Source organism: Puma concolor, chromosome E2 (assembly GCF_028749965.1).
Source record: "Puma concolor isolate L17-30 chromosome E2, mPumCon1.1.hap2, whole genome shotgun sequence".
NCBI lineage: Eukaryota > Metazoa > Chordata > Mammalia > Carnivora > Felidae > Puma > Puma concolor.
Window position 1 is genome coordinate 60,016,169 of NC_141681.1, and position 12,676 is coordinate 60,028,844.

Sequence of the window (12,676 nt, forward strand, 5' to 3'; positions counted from 1 at the left end):
GGGGTCCCGGTGGGTGTGTCTGCAGGGGCTTTGGGCCACCTGTGCCAGGGCCGGAGGGGACAGGCCGGCCGGGGCTTGTCTGGGGGTGAGTGTGTGGGTCTGTGACCCGCCCGGGCACCGGAGGCCAAGATGGAGGCAGAGGCCCCGCCTACTCGCAAGCCTGCCCCGCGTCTCAGGACGTGTGCTCTCACAGCCCACTGCGCTAGCTGCTAGCGCTCAGGCTCCCTTGCGTTCGGTGTCCCCGCCTCTCACCTGTGTCCTAGAAGCACGACACAGAGCCTTGCCTCGGCCAGCCTCTGCCTCTGCCTCACCTTCCCTTCAGAACTCGTCTGCCCTCGATGCAGAATCCTGACCTACTTGGCCCCCCTGCCGCCCGGCCCGGCACACGGGACCCCGCACCCCTTCCACGCTCTCAGTGTGCACACGCCCCGCTCTGTGCTGCACGGGACCCATGTGCAGTCAGCGCATGACGCCCCAACTCAGGTGGGCAAACTACGGCCCCGGCCGCTGCTTATTTTTGTAAATAAAGTTTTATTGGAACACAGCCGCTGTTGTTTTCCTATTGTCTGTGGCAGCTGCCACTTACACAGGCAGCCTTCCGTACGTGTGGGCGACACCACGTGGCCCGCGAGCCTAGTGTACTTACTGCCGACTGAGGAAAGTTAGCTCCCTGCACGGCCTTGTGCTTTGAGTGACTTCCAGCCCTGCAGGCCCGTCGGGCCCCAGCCCCTGGGACAAGGACACGCCTGCCGTGGGCCTGGTCTCTGCCCTCTGTTGCTTCCTACTGAGTATTTCTGTTTTTTCATTCTGTGTGTAAGGCTAATTCTTTTTCATCACTCATGTATTTTAGTTTGCACATTTGTAATTTCAGAGTTCTATTTAACGATTCCTTCTTAAACGCGTCTTCTGGACACTTTCGAGCAAACACGACTCTAGACAACGGTGCTCTAACCTGCTTGCCAACCCTTTGATGCCGGCCTGGCTGTACCATCCGTGCTGAGGGCCGGCCCCCCTCATCCTCGGCACCCTGGAGGCCCCTCCTGAGAACTGCACACGGGTGGCCCCCTCTGCTGCCGGGGGATGTGCTAGCCTGTGTTGATGTGGGCCCTGTAACAGTTAACCCCAGTCCCGTGCTCTCCAAGGGGAGTGGACTGCAGGGGGAGAGGCCCTGTGTGGGGTGTTCTCACCGGTTCACTTACCGTCACTCCAAGCCTAGCCCTAACTAGGCAGCGATAACTGAACATTAGAAAATAAAGTAGGATGACTTCGGCACACAAAAAGGAAATGTTAAAAATGGCGCTGTATTGGAAAGGGGTGGATCCTGCCGGGGTGACACAGCCCCGCCCCCTGCCCGCAAAGAACCTCCCTGGGCTGACAGTGGTATGTTCGCTGTGTGTGGAAAACCGGGGGGGGGGGGGGGGGGGGGGGGGGGGGGGGGCGTGCAGCCCAATGCAGAGTGACCAGGGGCGAACCTCTTGCTTTAAGCTGGCACTCCGGTGGTACCAAGTGCATCCGAGCCCCCGTGATGCCAGGCTGCCACCTCCTGGACGGCCCTATCTGCCTCCTTCCCGCGTTCCCGGACTGGTGTGCACTTGAAAGGAATGTGTGCCTTTCAGCGGTTGACTAAAACCGAAAATACACACACACACACATTTTTACTGTTTACATAGGTCTTGGCCCACATATCACCTAGAAAGTCAATTAACCCGTTGGGTCACATCCAAGTTTTTACTTCGTTTATAACCTCCATTGCACACGAAGTTAATACTGCAGAAAATAAAACACACTCAGAAACTGATGTGAAAACCCAGAACCCAGTCATCGGAACCGAAATAGGAACGAGTCCCCAGAGAAACAACTGTGCTGACGCTTAAATGCTTTCATGTAATTAGCGTTCACGATTCACCAGCCGTTGGCGTGTTTTCCTGCCACGTCCGCACCACGCACGTAACCTGCAGGAGAGCTCCCGGCTCCGGCTGTGAGCACACGGGAATTCTCTACAAATGTTCTGCATCGGAGGTTCGTTTGCTCTGCCCAGAACCCGCGGGGTTGCTGGCAACGCCTGGGCTCCTCACAGGGCAGATTCTCAGGACTTCTTGCCCGTCCGTGGTCGGATTCCCAGGAGCAAAAAACGGACGCAGCGTCTCCGCGGCAGGAATTTCAGTGAATGTGAAAATGTGGGATCCGTCGCTAACGTGGTAAAAGGAAACGGTGCCAAAATTCCTATCCAGGAAGACCCCTACGCGGTGTAACCGGGGGCTCACCGAGAGAACAGTCACAGGCATGGTGCCGGCTTGGAAGAGATCTGTCCTCAGACCCACCGTCCAGAAGCCAAACTCTGAGGACAGCAGAACCGGCCCTTGCCGATGAGCAGAGTCTCTGCAAACACCCACGTCCCATTCCTTGCTGGTCCCCACGTCCACCTCCCAGTAGTGGCGGCCAGAGGAGAACCCAGGGGAGCCCAGCACACAGAGGGCATAGTCGAATCTCTCGGCCCGGGGCGTCCGGTTCTGTCTGGAATACCCGCAGTGGACACTCTTCAGGTCCTCAGAAATGACGAGGTAGCCGTTGGCCGTGTCAACGTCCAAGGTCACGTCCACTGTGGGAGAGAGAGAAGCCAGTCAGCAAGCACACGCGCCCGGCGGCCCTCTGCACGTCTGCTGCAAAGGCCCAGACGTCTCGGCTGCGCACCCCTTCACCCTCCGCTCCGTGCTGCCCGGAATTTCCCCGGGGAAACTTCCCTGGCCCCTGAGGAGGTCGACTTTATAGACAGAGTGGGTGACGGTGCTCAGAACTAGTCCCTCTGACTCCTAGCGTGTGTTCTCTTCACACCAAGTGATCCGACCGAAGACGCCGGGCGGCATGGTCTCAAATTATCATGCAAAGTAGTGCGGGCCCTGCTGACCTGCAGGCATCGGGTGAATGTGATGGAAACTAGTGCACTTAGTGCAGAATAACAGTAAATATGCAAGTTTTTCACATATTTCATTGTCTTGGCCAGTACCTTCCTCGTCTACCGATGTTGAGCAGACAAGTGCATCCCGGGCCCTTGCTCCCTGGAGTTGTAATCACACAGAGGAGTAAGGCTGGGGGTCCCGAAGGAGACGGGTGAACTCTGGACAGTCCAGGCAGAGGAAGGGACCCCTGTGGACACCAGTGGGGACGTGCTGGGCTCTGGCAGTGACATAGACACAGGGCAGTGCCGGAGGGGCAGGGGGTGGGGAGGAAAAGGACGGTGGGTGCTGCCCACGTCTCTGGCTTGCCCTGTAGGGAGGCCAGGTGGCCGCATGGGTGGAGCCAGTAGCCTTGGAAGTAAACCCTCTGGACCGAACACCAACGGCTGCACTTGGCGTCCCAGCACACAGGTGTTTGGAAGATGCCCAGACCCTCCGACCGTCACAGGGGACGTGTCGAGACCGGTCACGTTTCTGGGACACGGCTCACCATCTCAGATTCAGGTTGCAAGGAGCTGGAAGTAAACTCCGGGAACACAGAGACCCGTGTCCTTGGCATGACACTGTGGGCTGGTGTGCCCACCCCAGCACCCTCCTCACAGCCCGTTCACACCCACGGGACCCGCCACCCCTCAGGACCCAGCACAGGGAAGTCGGGACAGAGTCGGCAGGAGCAAGGGCTCTGCGAGCTCCAAGGAGCCTGGGAGGTCCCTCCTGGCATCCTTGAGCACGTTAGACGCGCAGCTGAGCCGTGAGAATCCACGGTAACCCTGACTTGGGAGAGAGTCAGGCGTGACTCCTCTCGGGTGCAGGCCACGGCCGGAAGCTGAAATTGTTTTCTCATAGATGGCGCTAATCTGTACTTCCAGGAAAGCACGACCGGGCCTTGGAAAGCTATGTTTCAGCTCATGCCCTTAAGAAATGGGTAGGCAGGGGGCGCCTGGGTGGCTCAGTCGGGTTAAACGTCCGACTTCGGCTCGGGTCATGATCTCACGGTTTGTGAGTTCGGGCCCCGCGTTGGGCTCTGTGCTGGCAGCTCAGAGCCTGGAGCCTGTTTCAGATTCTGTGTCTCCCTCTTTCTCTGCCCCTCCCCCATTCGTGCTCTCTCTCCCTCTGTCTCAAAAATAAATAAACCTTAAAAAAAAAAAAAAACATTAGAAGAAACGGGTAGGGAGGCTGCGTCTTCCAGGGCATTTACGTGTGGGGACAGGCTGTACCTTGGAACTTGAGTATCTTTGGGTTCATCCGTAGAACAGCTCGCAGCTGGGGCTCTAACTCCTTGATCTTTGCAACCAGCCTCCCAAGCTGGCTTCCGGGCCTGATGTCCTCCTTCTGAGAGACCACAGAGCAGGAGGGGCACAGTAGGCCCGCCCCGTCGGGCTCTCTCTGCAGCGAATCCAGGCACCGCAGGCAGCAGACGTAGCCACATTTCAGGTACATGGGCGTTTCGAGGTAGGCCAGGCACACGAGACACCTGCTTACTTCTTTAAAGTGTTCGGCCATGGCCCCTGTCTGGGGAGAGACGTGCACGTTGGAATTTTCCATGAGGCCTTGGGCCACTCTCCCCCTTACACCCGCGGTGCTTTGCAGTCACTACTAACCGGCGGCAAAGGTCCCGCACACGTACAAACGTACGGGACTCGCGGCCCTTGGGTTCTGAGGTTTAAGATGCTAGATGGGATGAAGGACACGATTCGCCCTCAGGCCCTAAGTGTGTGGTGAGAGGGGCCCTACCGCACCTGAGCTGTCCCAGCTGGTGGCCGGCCAGCCACCCCTGGCTAGGAGCACCCGGGGTGGGGCTTGTCCACACAGAACAGTGCCGCGAGCGTGAGACACGCACGCGTGTAGCGGGGAAGACCCGACGAGACGCACAGAGCGTGTATACCATCTCATGCAGAACTTCCAGAAACCAGTTCATGCTGGGAGGCTTGCATTTTGCTGAGGTCGATTAGATTTGCCTCATTGTCTGTCTGTGAGGCTGCCAGACAAGGAGCTTGCCGTTCCACAGGTGGGTCAGCTCCTGGGCAGCTAGGACCGCACCCCCTCCCCCCCCCCACTCCCACCCCCCCCCCCAACCCCCCCCCAGCAGCTACCCCACCTGCACAGGACAGAAGCTGCAGCCCAGCGTGAGAGGTAGGATGTCAGTGGCTGGGGCTTTGCTCACCACGTCTGCGTTGGCCAAGCTCCGTTCTGGCCCAGCACGGGGCGACCGTCCCGAATCTGCAAGCCGGTGTGGGGAACCTACCTTCTGCCTGCCGCTCCCTTCAGAGGGGCCCAGGACCCCAGGAGCACACGCTGTGCCTGCCCTGAGTTGGCATCAGATGGCACTGGCTGCATTTATCGATCGCTCCCTTCTGAGACTTTGCTTTCTCCTATGAGCTCTTGTAGATATTTAACATTTTTCAAGTTTTTTTTTTTTTTTTAATTTATTTTGAGACAGCGTGAGCAAGGGAGGGGCAGAGACAGAGGCAGAGAGAGAATCCCCAGCGGGCTCCGCACTGTCAGCCCAGAGCCCGATGCGGGGCTCGAACTCCCAGACCGTGAGGTCTGACCTGAGCTGAAACCCGGGTGCCCCCAAAGTTTGAAAAAATTAAAAAAATTTGGCTACAGTTGGCACGCAAAGTTATGTTAGTTTCAGGCGTACAACATAGTGATTGGACGGGTCTGGAGTTACGCTGGGCTCAGCACGAGGGTCCCCCGACCACACTGTCAGAAGCTCACTGACCGTGTTCCCTGCACCTGCCTTTCCTCCCCGTGACTCACTCCCTAACTGGAAGCCGGGACCCCCCTCTGCCCCTCACCCGTGCCTCCCACCTCCACCCCAACCCCCCTGGCAACCGCCCGTTTGTCCTCCGTAGTTATGGGTCTGTGTAGACACTTGGGAAATAAGAAGGTTGTACGCACCTCTTCTGCTCTGGCCCCAGGTCTTGTCCCAGCAGCAGTTCTGAAGTGAGATCTCCCAGGAGGGGCTTTTATTAGCACTGCTCCCCGCCCATCCCACCCATTTCCTCCCCCTCTAATCCAGTCAGAATTGGATGAGTTCTAGCGTCCCTGGGACTTTTCTCTGTTAGAGAGGCCACCGAAAACAAAGGAGGTTAACTTCAAAGTGTTACTTTTAATATGATAAGACCACACGGTTGCCGCGGGATCATTCTAGACAAATGTTGCATCTTTCCTCTGTGGGTGATGAGAATTGGGGTTAGGGTTAACATTTTTTAAAGATACATCGTCCTTATTGATCCCTATACATGAATGAGGCTAGCTTCAAATAGTTTTTTTTTTTTTAATTTTTTTTTTCAACGTTTATTTATTTTGCGGACAGAGAGAGACAGAGCATGAACGGGGGAGGGGCAGAGAGAGAGGGAGACACAGAATCGGAAACAGGCTCCAGGCTCTGAGCCATCAGCCCAGAGCCTGACGCGGGGCTCGAACTCCCGGACCGCGAGATCGTGACCTGGCTGAAGTCGGACGCTTAACCGACTGCGCCACCCAGGCGCCCCAAAATAGTTTTTTTTTAAACATTTTCTTTTTTTTTTTTTTTTGTAATGTTTGTTTATTTTTGAGAGAGAGACAGAGCTGGAGTGGGGGAGGGGCAGAGAGAGAGGGAGACAGAATGGAAGCAGGCTCCAGGCTCTGAGCTGTCAGCACAGAGCCTGACGTGGGGATCAAACTCACAAACTGTGAGACCATGACCTGAGCCAAAGTCGGATGCTCAACCGACTGAGTCACCCAGGCACCCCATCAAATAGTTTTGGTCATGAAGGTGAATTCCCCCATTTTGGTCCACACAAATGGTTAAGCCCACTCAGAAGTCTCTCCCCAAATCACACGGACTAGGTCACGGCCACTTCTCCACAAGTGTTTTCTCCACAAACGTGAGGACCCTTGCTTAGAAGTTCGGTAAACATGGGGCGCCTGGGTGGCTCACTGTTCATGGTTTCAAGCCCCTCGTCGGGCTCTGTGCTGACAGCTCAGAACCTGGAGCCTGTTTCTGATTCTGTGTCTCCCTCTCTCTGACCCTCCCCTGTTCATGCTCTGTCTCTCTCTGTCTCAGAAATAAATAAACGTTAAAAAAAAAAAAAAAAAAAAAGTTCGGTAAACAGGGGCACCTGAGTGGCTCAGTCAGTTGAGCGTCTGATTTCAGCTCAGGTCATGATCTCCCAGTTCGAGGGTTCGAGCCCCGCGTAGGGCTCTGGGCTGATGGCTCGGAGCCTGGAGCCTGTTTCCGATTCTGTGTCTCCCTCTCTCTCTGCTCCTCCCCCGTTCATGCTCTGTCTCTCTCTGTCTCAAAAATAAATAAACATTAAAAAAAAAAAAAGTTCTGTAAACAAGCCCCAAAGCTCATCCCTGACGACAAGTGAGCCCGTGAAGGTCTGGCTTCACGTTCTTTACAGAATCAAAGACTGAAGATGTTTTACAATTATTACCATGGGATGTGCTCCATCACAACAGAGATGAGATACATAGGAGGAGGCTTTTCTTTTCAATCATGTGCAAAAGCTGTCCCTTGCAGTTTAGAGGACTCCGTGTTGATCACAGATTAAGGGGCAGGATGAGAAAGTGGGAGACAGCGGGGGTGGGAGGGGGTTAGACTGTGTCTATGTGGTTACGTTAAGTATCATTCAGTTGCTCACTTCCACAGAATCCCTTGCTGGCACCTACTGGGCGTCCGTATCGCTTCTAATGGAAACTGAGGCACGTCCCCAGCCCACGTTTGCCATCCCTGCTCTCCCGCCTCCCGGGTTCTTAACCACACCTCCTCCTCGGGGTCCCTCCCGGGACCCAGCCTGAAGGGAGACCCGTGCAGATGATGGGGGGGGGGCAGCAAGGCCCCCATGTCTGCTCTTTGTTTCCTCACAAGATACTTGACGTCATTAACATTATCTTGTCTCTTTTTCTTAGACTCGCGGGGAAAAGAAATCTCTGTAATTCTGACTTGTGCTTAAGCGGCTGATTTGGGAAACAATTCAGTCCAGTTAACACGAGCCGTTAACTCAGTCCTGGCTCCGGAGCCAGGAAAGATTGCTGCGGCAAAGCTTTGGCAACCACAGCCAGACAGACGGTAGACGAGATGAAGTGCATCGGGGGCATTTGGGCCATGGGGTCTGCCCACTCGTGGAAATGCTTCCTTCTGTCCACAGTGGATACGACCCTGCCTGGGGCACAGAAACCCCCACCCGGTCATCTCTGATGGCCCAGGAGTGTGTGCCACGCGGGCATCTCCTCCCGATTCCAATAAAGCACGCGAGACTTCAGTATTGTACTCTGTGCCCTGGACTTTGCTGGGTTCATCTCAGACACCACCGGGGAGATGGGGACCAGCCATGAGTGGGATCCTGGCCTTTGCAAATAACATGTTTCCCCATGTGTGAAAGTCAACGCGTCTTTGGGAGTTGGGACTCTGGGCGGTGACGGGGACTGCCCTGGACGGGGACCCCAACCTGCGCCTGGTGAGGCTTCTCCTTTGGAAATCACTATTTTATTTCAACATTAGCAATGGATCTCATGCCTTCACCTTGACCTGAGGAGATATAGGTCCAAGCTGACAGAGGAACAACATAGTCGCTAAGTAATCACGTTGTACTGTGGTCCAGAGTAAGGTGCAATGGAATTTCGCTGCACATTATCCCCTCGTAGGAGATCCCCTCCTCCCCCCCCCGACCCCCCGTATTACAGCCAATCACTGACTAGAGAAAAGAAATCCCTTCTTGTCATCCGTCTTTAATGCACATTAAAAACATTTTTTTAATGTTTATTTAGTTTTGAGAGAGAGAGAGAAAGAGAGAGACAGACAGAGAGAGAGAGAGAGCATGAACAGGGTAGGGGCAGAAACAGAGGGAGACAGAATCTGGACAAAACAGGCTCAGAGGTGTCAGCACAGAGCCCAAAGCCGGGCTCCAACCCACGAGCAGTGAGATCATGACCTGAGCTGAAGTTGGACGCTTAACTGACTGAGCCACCCAGGCTCCCTACTGGACATTTAAAGTAAAAAAAAAAAAAAAAAAAAAAAAAAAAAAGTAAATTGTGTGAAAAATCATTTAAAATATTTTTGAAATTAAAGATGAGTCATGGGGCACCTGGGTGGCTCGGTCGGTTAAGCGACCGACTTCGGCTCAGGTCGGGATCTTGCCGTCTGTGAGTTCGAGCCCCATGTCAGGCTCTGTGCTGACAGCTCAGAGCCTGGAGCCTGCTTCGGATTCTGTGTCTCCCTCTCTCTCTGCCCCTCCCCTAGTCACGCTCTGTCTCTCTGTCTCTCTCTCAAAGATGAATAAACATTAAAAAAAATAAAGATGAGTCATAACAAATAGCTCATAAATATAAATATAAACATAAATATAAAACACATATATTTTCGCAATGAAATTTGGGGTTTGGTTTTTGTTAAATATTCTCCTACTTATTTCGTCCTTGATTCTCCATATATAAAAAGCCTGGGCAAGATTTGCTTTGTGAGTGTCTTAGGCTTCTAACAACCTCTGATAAATGAAGTAATTCTAAAACCTGACTCGGGTCAGCTCGCCGCCACCCCCCAGGAGGCCCCCTTGTGCCTCTCGGTTCTGGTGCAGGCTTCCTGCCTCCACCCTACTTTCCCAGAAAACCTGGAGAGGCCCGGGACTCCCCTGTTGCCAGGCGGCTCCGTTTAGCAAACGTCTATGCCTCCTGATGCCTCGGGACACCTTGACTGCCTGCTCTTCACAAGACGATTTAAAATCACCGCAGTGTAAACTCACAGGTACATGATGTCCCATCCTTCCTTCAGCGTGGAAATACTTCAGCATGTTTGATCTGGCGAAACTCCAAGAAAGTCACAGCCCCTTGGTTGTTCCTTCCTATCGGGACCTTTCCTCTGGTCCCAAGACAAATCTTTCCTCTACCTTGTGTTCCCAGGACAGTTTGTAAACCCTTCTCCTGTAAGGGTTAAATTGTAGTGTAGGGCTAACGCTTAGCTTGAAAAATAACAGTTTTGTTCTGACACTGAAGGTCAAAAGATAACAGCCTTGTTTTTACTCTGGTAAATCACGCTTCATACTCTTGTAAATCAGTCTTCACCAACGAAGGAAACAGAAGCTGAAAGAAAAGAGCATCAGAGGCAAGGTCAAGGAGATCCACTGGTTGCAACTAAGCGGCAGAAAGTCTAAAATAATCACCTCATCTGGCAACTGTTTCTAACTCATCTGGGAACTGTTTCTCTGTTCTGTTCCCAGGTAATGATAAAACGATGTGATCGGCTTTAAAAACTCTGTACCCCAGCTGTTCCGGGCCGCATTCTTATCAAGAGTGTTGGTCTAGATCGGTCGGCCTTGCCTCTCATTGTAATAAACTTTGTTGTGACTGTCACTGGTGCCTGTAGCAGTCTGTTTCAGGAGTCGTGTGGATGCAACACTCCTAGAATCGTTCTCCGCAGACTCGTGTGTTGATCTTCAGGTTTCCTTGTTGAGACAGCCGCTCGTGAAAGCTGGTACCGTGGCCTTAATCTTTGACATTAAATAGCACAGTATTGGCACATCATTGCATAGGAATGATGCACAATGTCATTTAATGCTTGAACTGTGATCATTTACACTTGATTTAGTCACTTAAACTTTAAATGATTAAGTCTAAATTTTAAAGTCAATCTTGTCTTTTTCATTTTTTTTCCCTGGATTAAAAAAAAATTTTTTTTAATGTTTATTTCTGACAGAGACAAAGAGTGAGTGGGGGAGGGGCAGAGAGAGAGGGAGACACAGAATCTGAAGTAGGCTCCAGGCTCTGAGCCATCAGCCCAGAGCCCGACGCGGGGCTCGAACCCACGAACCACAAGATCATGACCTGAGCTGAAGACAGATGGACACTCAACTGACTGAGCCACCCAGGTGCCCCAGAAAAATGGCTTTTTAAATCACATGTAAAAGCATGGGAAATTCCTCTGAGTTTTGGTAAGGCATGGTAAAAAGGAAACATTAAGAGTACATGCAAGGTATTTGTGATACATGTCTCGGGTGTAAAGATTACATTTCACATGAGGAAAAGGAAGGAGAGCTTTGAAAAACAGATTTGGGGATGTCACAAACTGCACGTAGTACAATGTCATTAAAGGATACTCACCAGACTTCTGACAGCCTGAAGCCCAGGAGAATCAAGGTTTTACTTTATCCTGTGTTGAATCTCACTGTTCTGTAAGGTGCTTACTGCCACTGAGCTTTGTTCTTTATTTTAAGGCCTCCGTTTTCCTCCTCATATAAATAATAATTGTTCGTTTGTGAAAGTTTCCAAACCCAAGATAAGCAAATAGAAAATGCGAAACAGGGGCGCCTGGGTGGCGCAGTCGGTTAAGCGTCCGACTTCAGCCAGGTCACGATCTCGCGGTCCGTGAGTTCGAGCCCCGCGTCGGGCTCTGGGCTGATGGCTCAGAGCCTGGAGCCTGTTTCCGATTCTGTGTCTCCCTCTCTCTCTGCCCCTCCCCCGCTCATGCTCTGTCTCTCTCTGTCCCAAAAATAAAATAAAAACGTTGAAAAAAAAATTTGAAAATGCGAAACAGACAAAATATCAAACAGGGGGAAAAAATGGTCACAGTGGAATATCATTTCAATCTATTACAGATAGATGAGTTTTAGAATTTTGTAAAGTTAAGGGGTGCCTGGGTGGTTCCGTTGGTTGAGCGTCCGACTTCGGCTCAGGTCATGATCTCACGGTTTGTAGGTTTGAACTCCAAATTAGGCTCTGTGCTGACAGCTCGGATTCTGTGTCTCCCTCCCTCTCTGCCCCTCCCCTGCTCACGCTCTGTCTCTCTCTCTCTCTGTCTCTCAAAAATAAATAAACGTTAAAAAAATTTAAATATCTTTTGGGGTGCCTGGTGGCTCAGTTGGCTAAGCATCTGACTCTTGATTTCCGCTCAGGTCATGATATCAAAGTTCATGAGATCGAGCCCCGCCTCGGGGCTCAGTGTGAGCCTTCTTGGGATTCTCTCTCTTCGTCTCTCTCTACCCCTCCTCCCCTCAAAATAAGTAAGAACAAAAAACTTTAAATATCTTTTATTTGGAGCAATATTTATGGCAAAAAAGAATCAAAGGAATGTTCTCATTGACCTAACAAGGCATCCCAGATAGTTTCTAGTTTGTTTAATGAACCTCTAAAAATAAATTTCTGCAAACATAGAGAAAAACATGTCTGAGGAAATGATTCTGTTCACTGACGAGGCTTTACAGAATGTTCTGAGTAGGCTTTATTCATTTTCTTTGTCTGAATATAAGGCATTTTATCACTTTAGGTATCAAAAGGGCTTACAACTAAATAAGTTTGTTACATGGGGGTAGGACATAGTTTCTCAGTTCTCACCCACACCCTTAATAGGTGTGGTCCGAGTAATATAACCTCTGCCTGGGTGGGAAATTCCAACTTCTGCTCGGATGAAATAAAAATAAACCAGATCAGAGAGGCATGGTGGGTGTGCCCAAGGGGTAAGGGTAGGAGAGAGTGTCCAGTGGAGGGCCAGGTGTTTGTGCATTTCCCACCAGAAGGGGGCGTCCTTTGTAACCTTTGGAGGCCCAAAGACAGAAGCAGCCAACAGGAGAGGTGAATCTGGAACCCAACAATGGCTTTGCTTTCGAACTTCTGCAGAGTTCTAGAAAGGATGGCTGGAGGTAGCTAGAGGGAGAGAGTTTACTCACTCATTGAGCTGTTATTGGCAGAGCTTTGACTATCTGCTTTGACTATCTACACACTTTTTAAAAAATGCTTTTTCT

The 12,676-nt window shown here is 52.0% G+C and overlaps 1 protein-coding gene across 1 annotated transcript; it reads right to left on the reverse strand.

The window, feature by feature from the left end:
- Positions 1-1,714: 1,714 nt before the first annotated feature.
- RFPL4A (ret finger protein like 4A) lies at positions 1,715-5,946 on the reverse strand. Its single transcript, XM_086690776.1, has 3 exons — positions 5,859-5,946; positions 4,172-4,466; positions 1,715-2,599 (listed from the first exon to the last, which is right to left on the reverse strand). Exons 2-3 carry the CDS (start codon positions 4,455-4,457, stop codon positions 1,998-2,000), a joined length of 888 nt encoding a protein of 295 aa, XP_086546902.1. The 5' UTR covers positions 4,458-4,466; positions 5,859-5,946; the 3' UTR covers positions 1,715-1,997.
- Between the last annotated feature and the right edge of the window lie 6,730 nt (positions 5,947-12,676).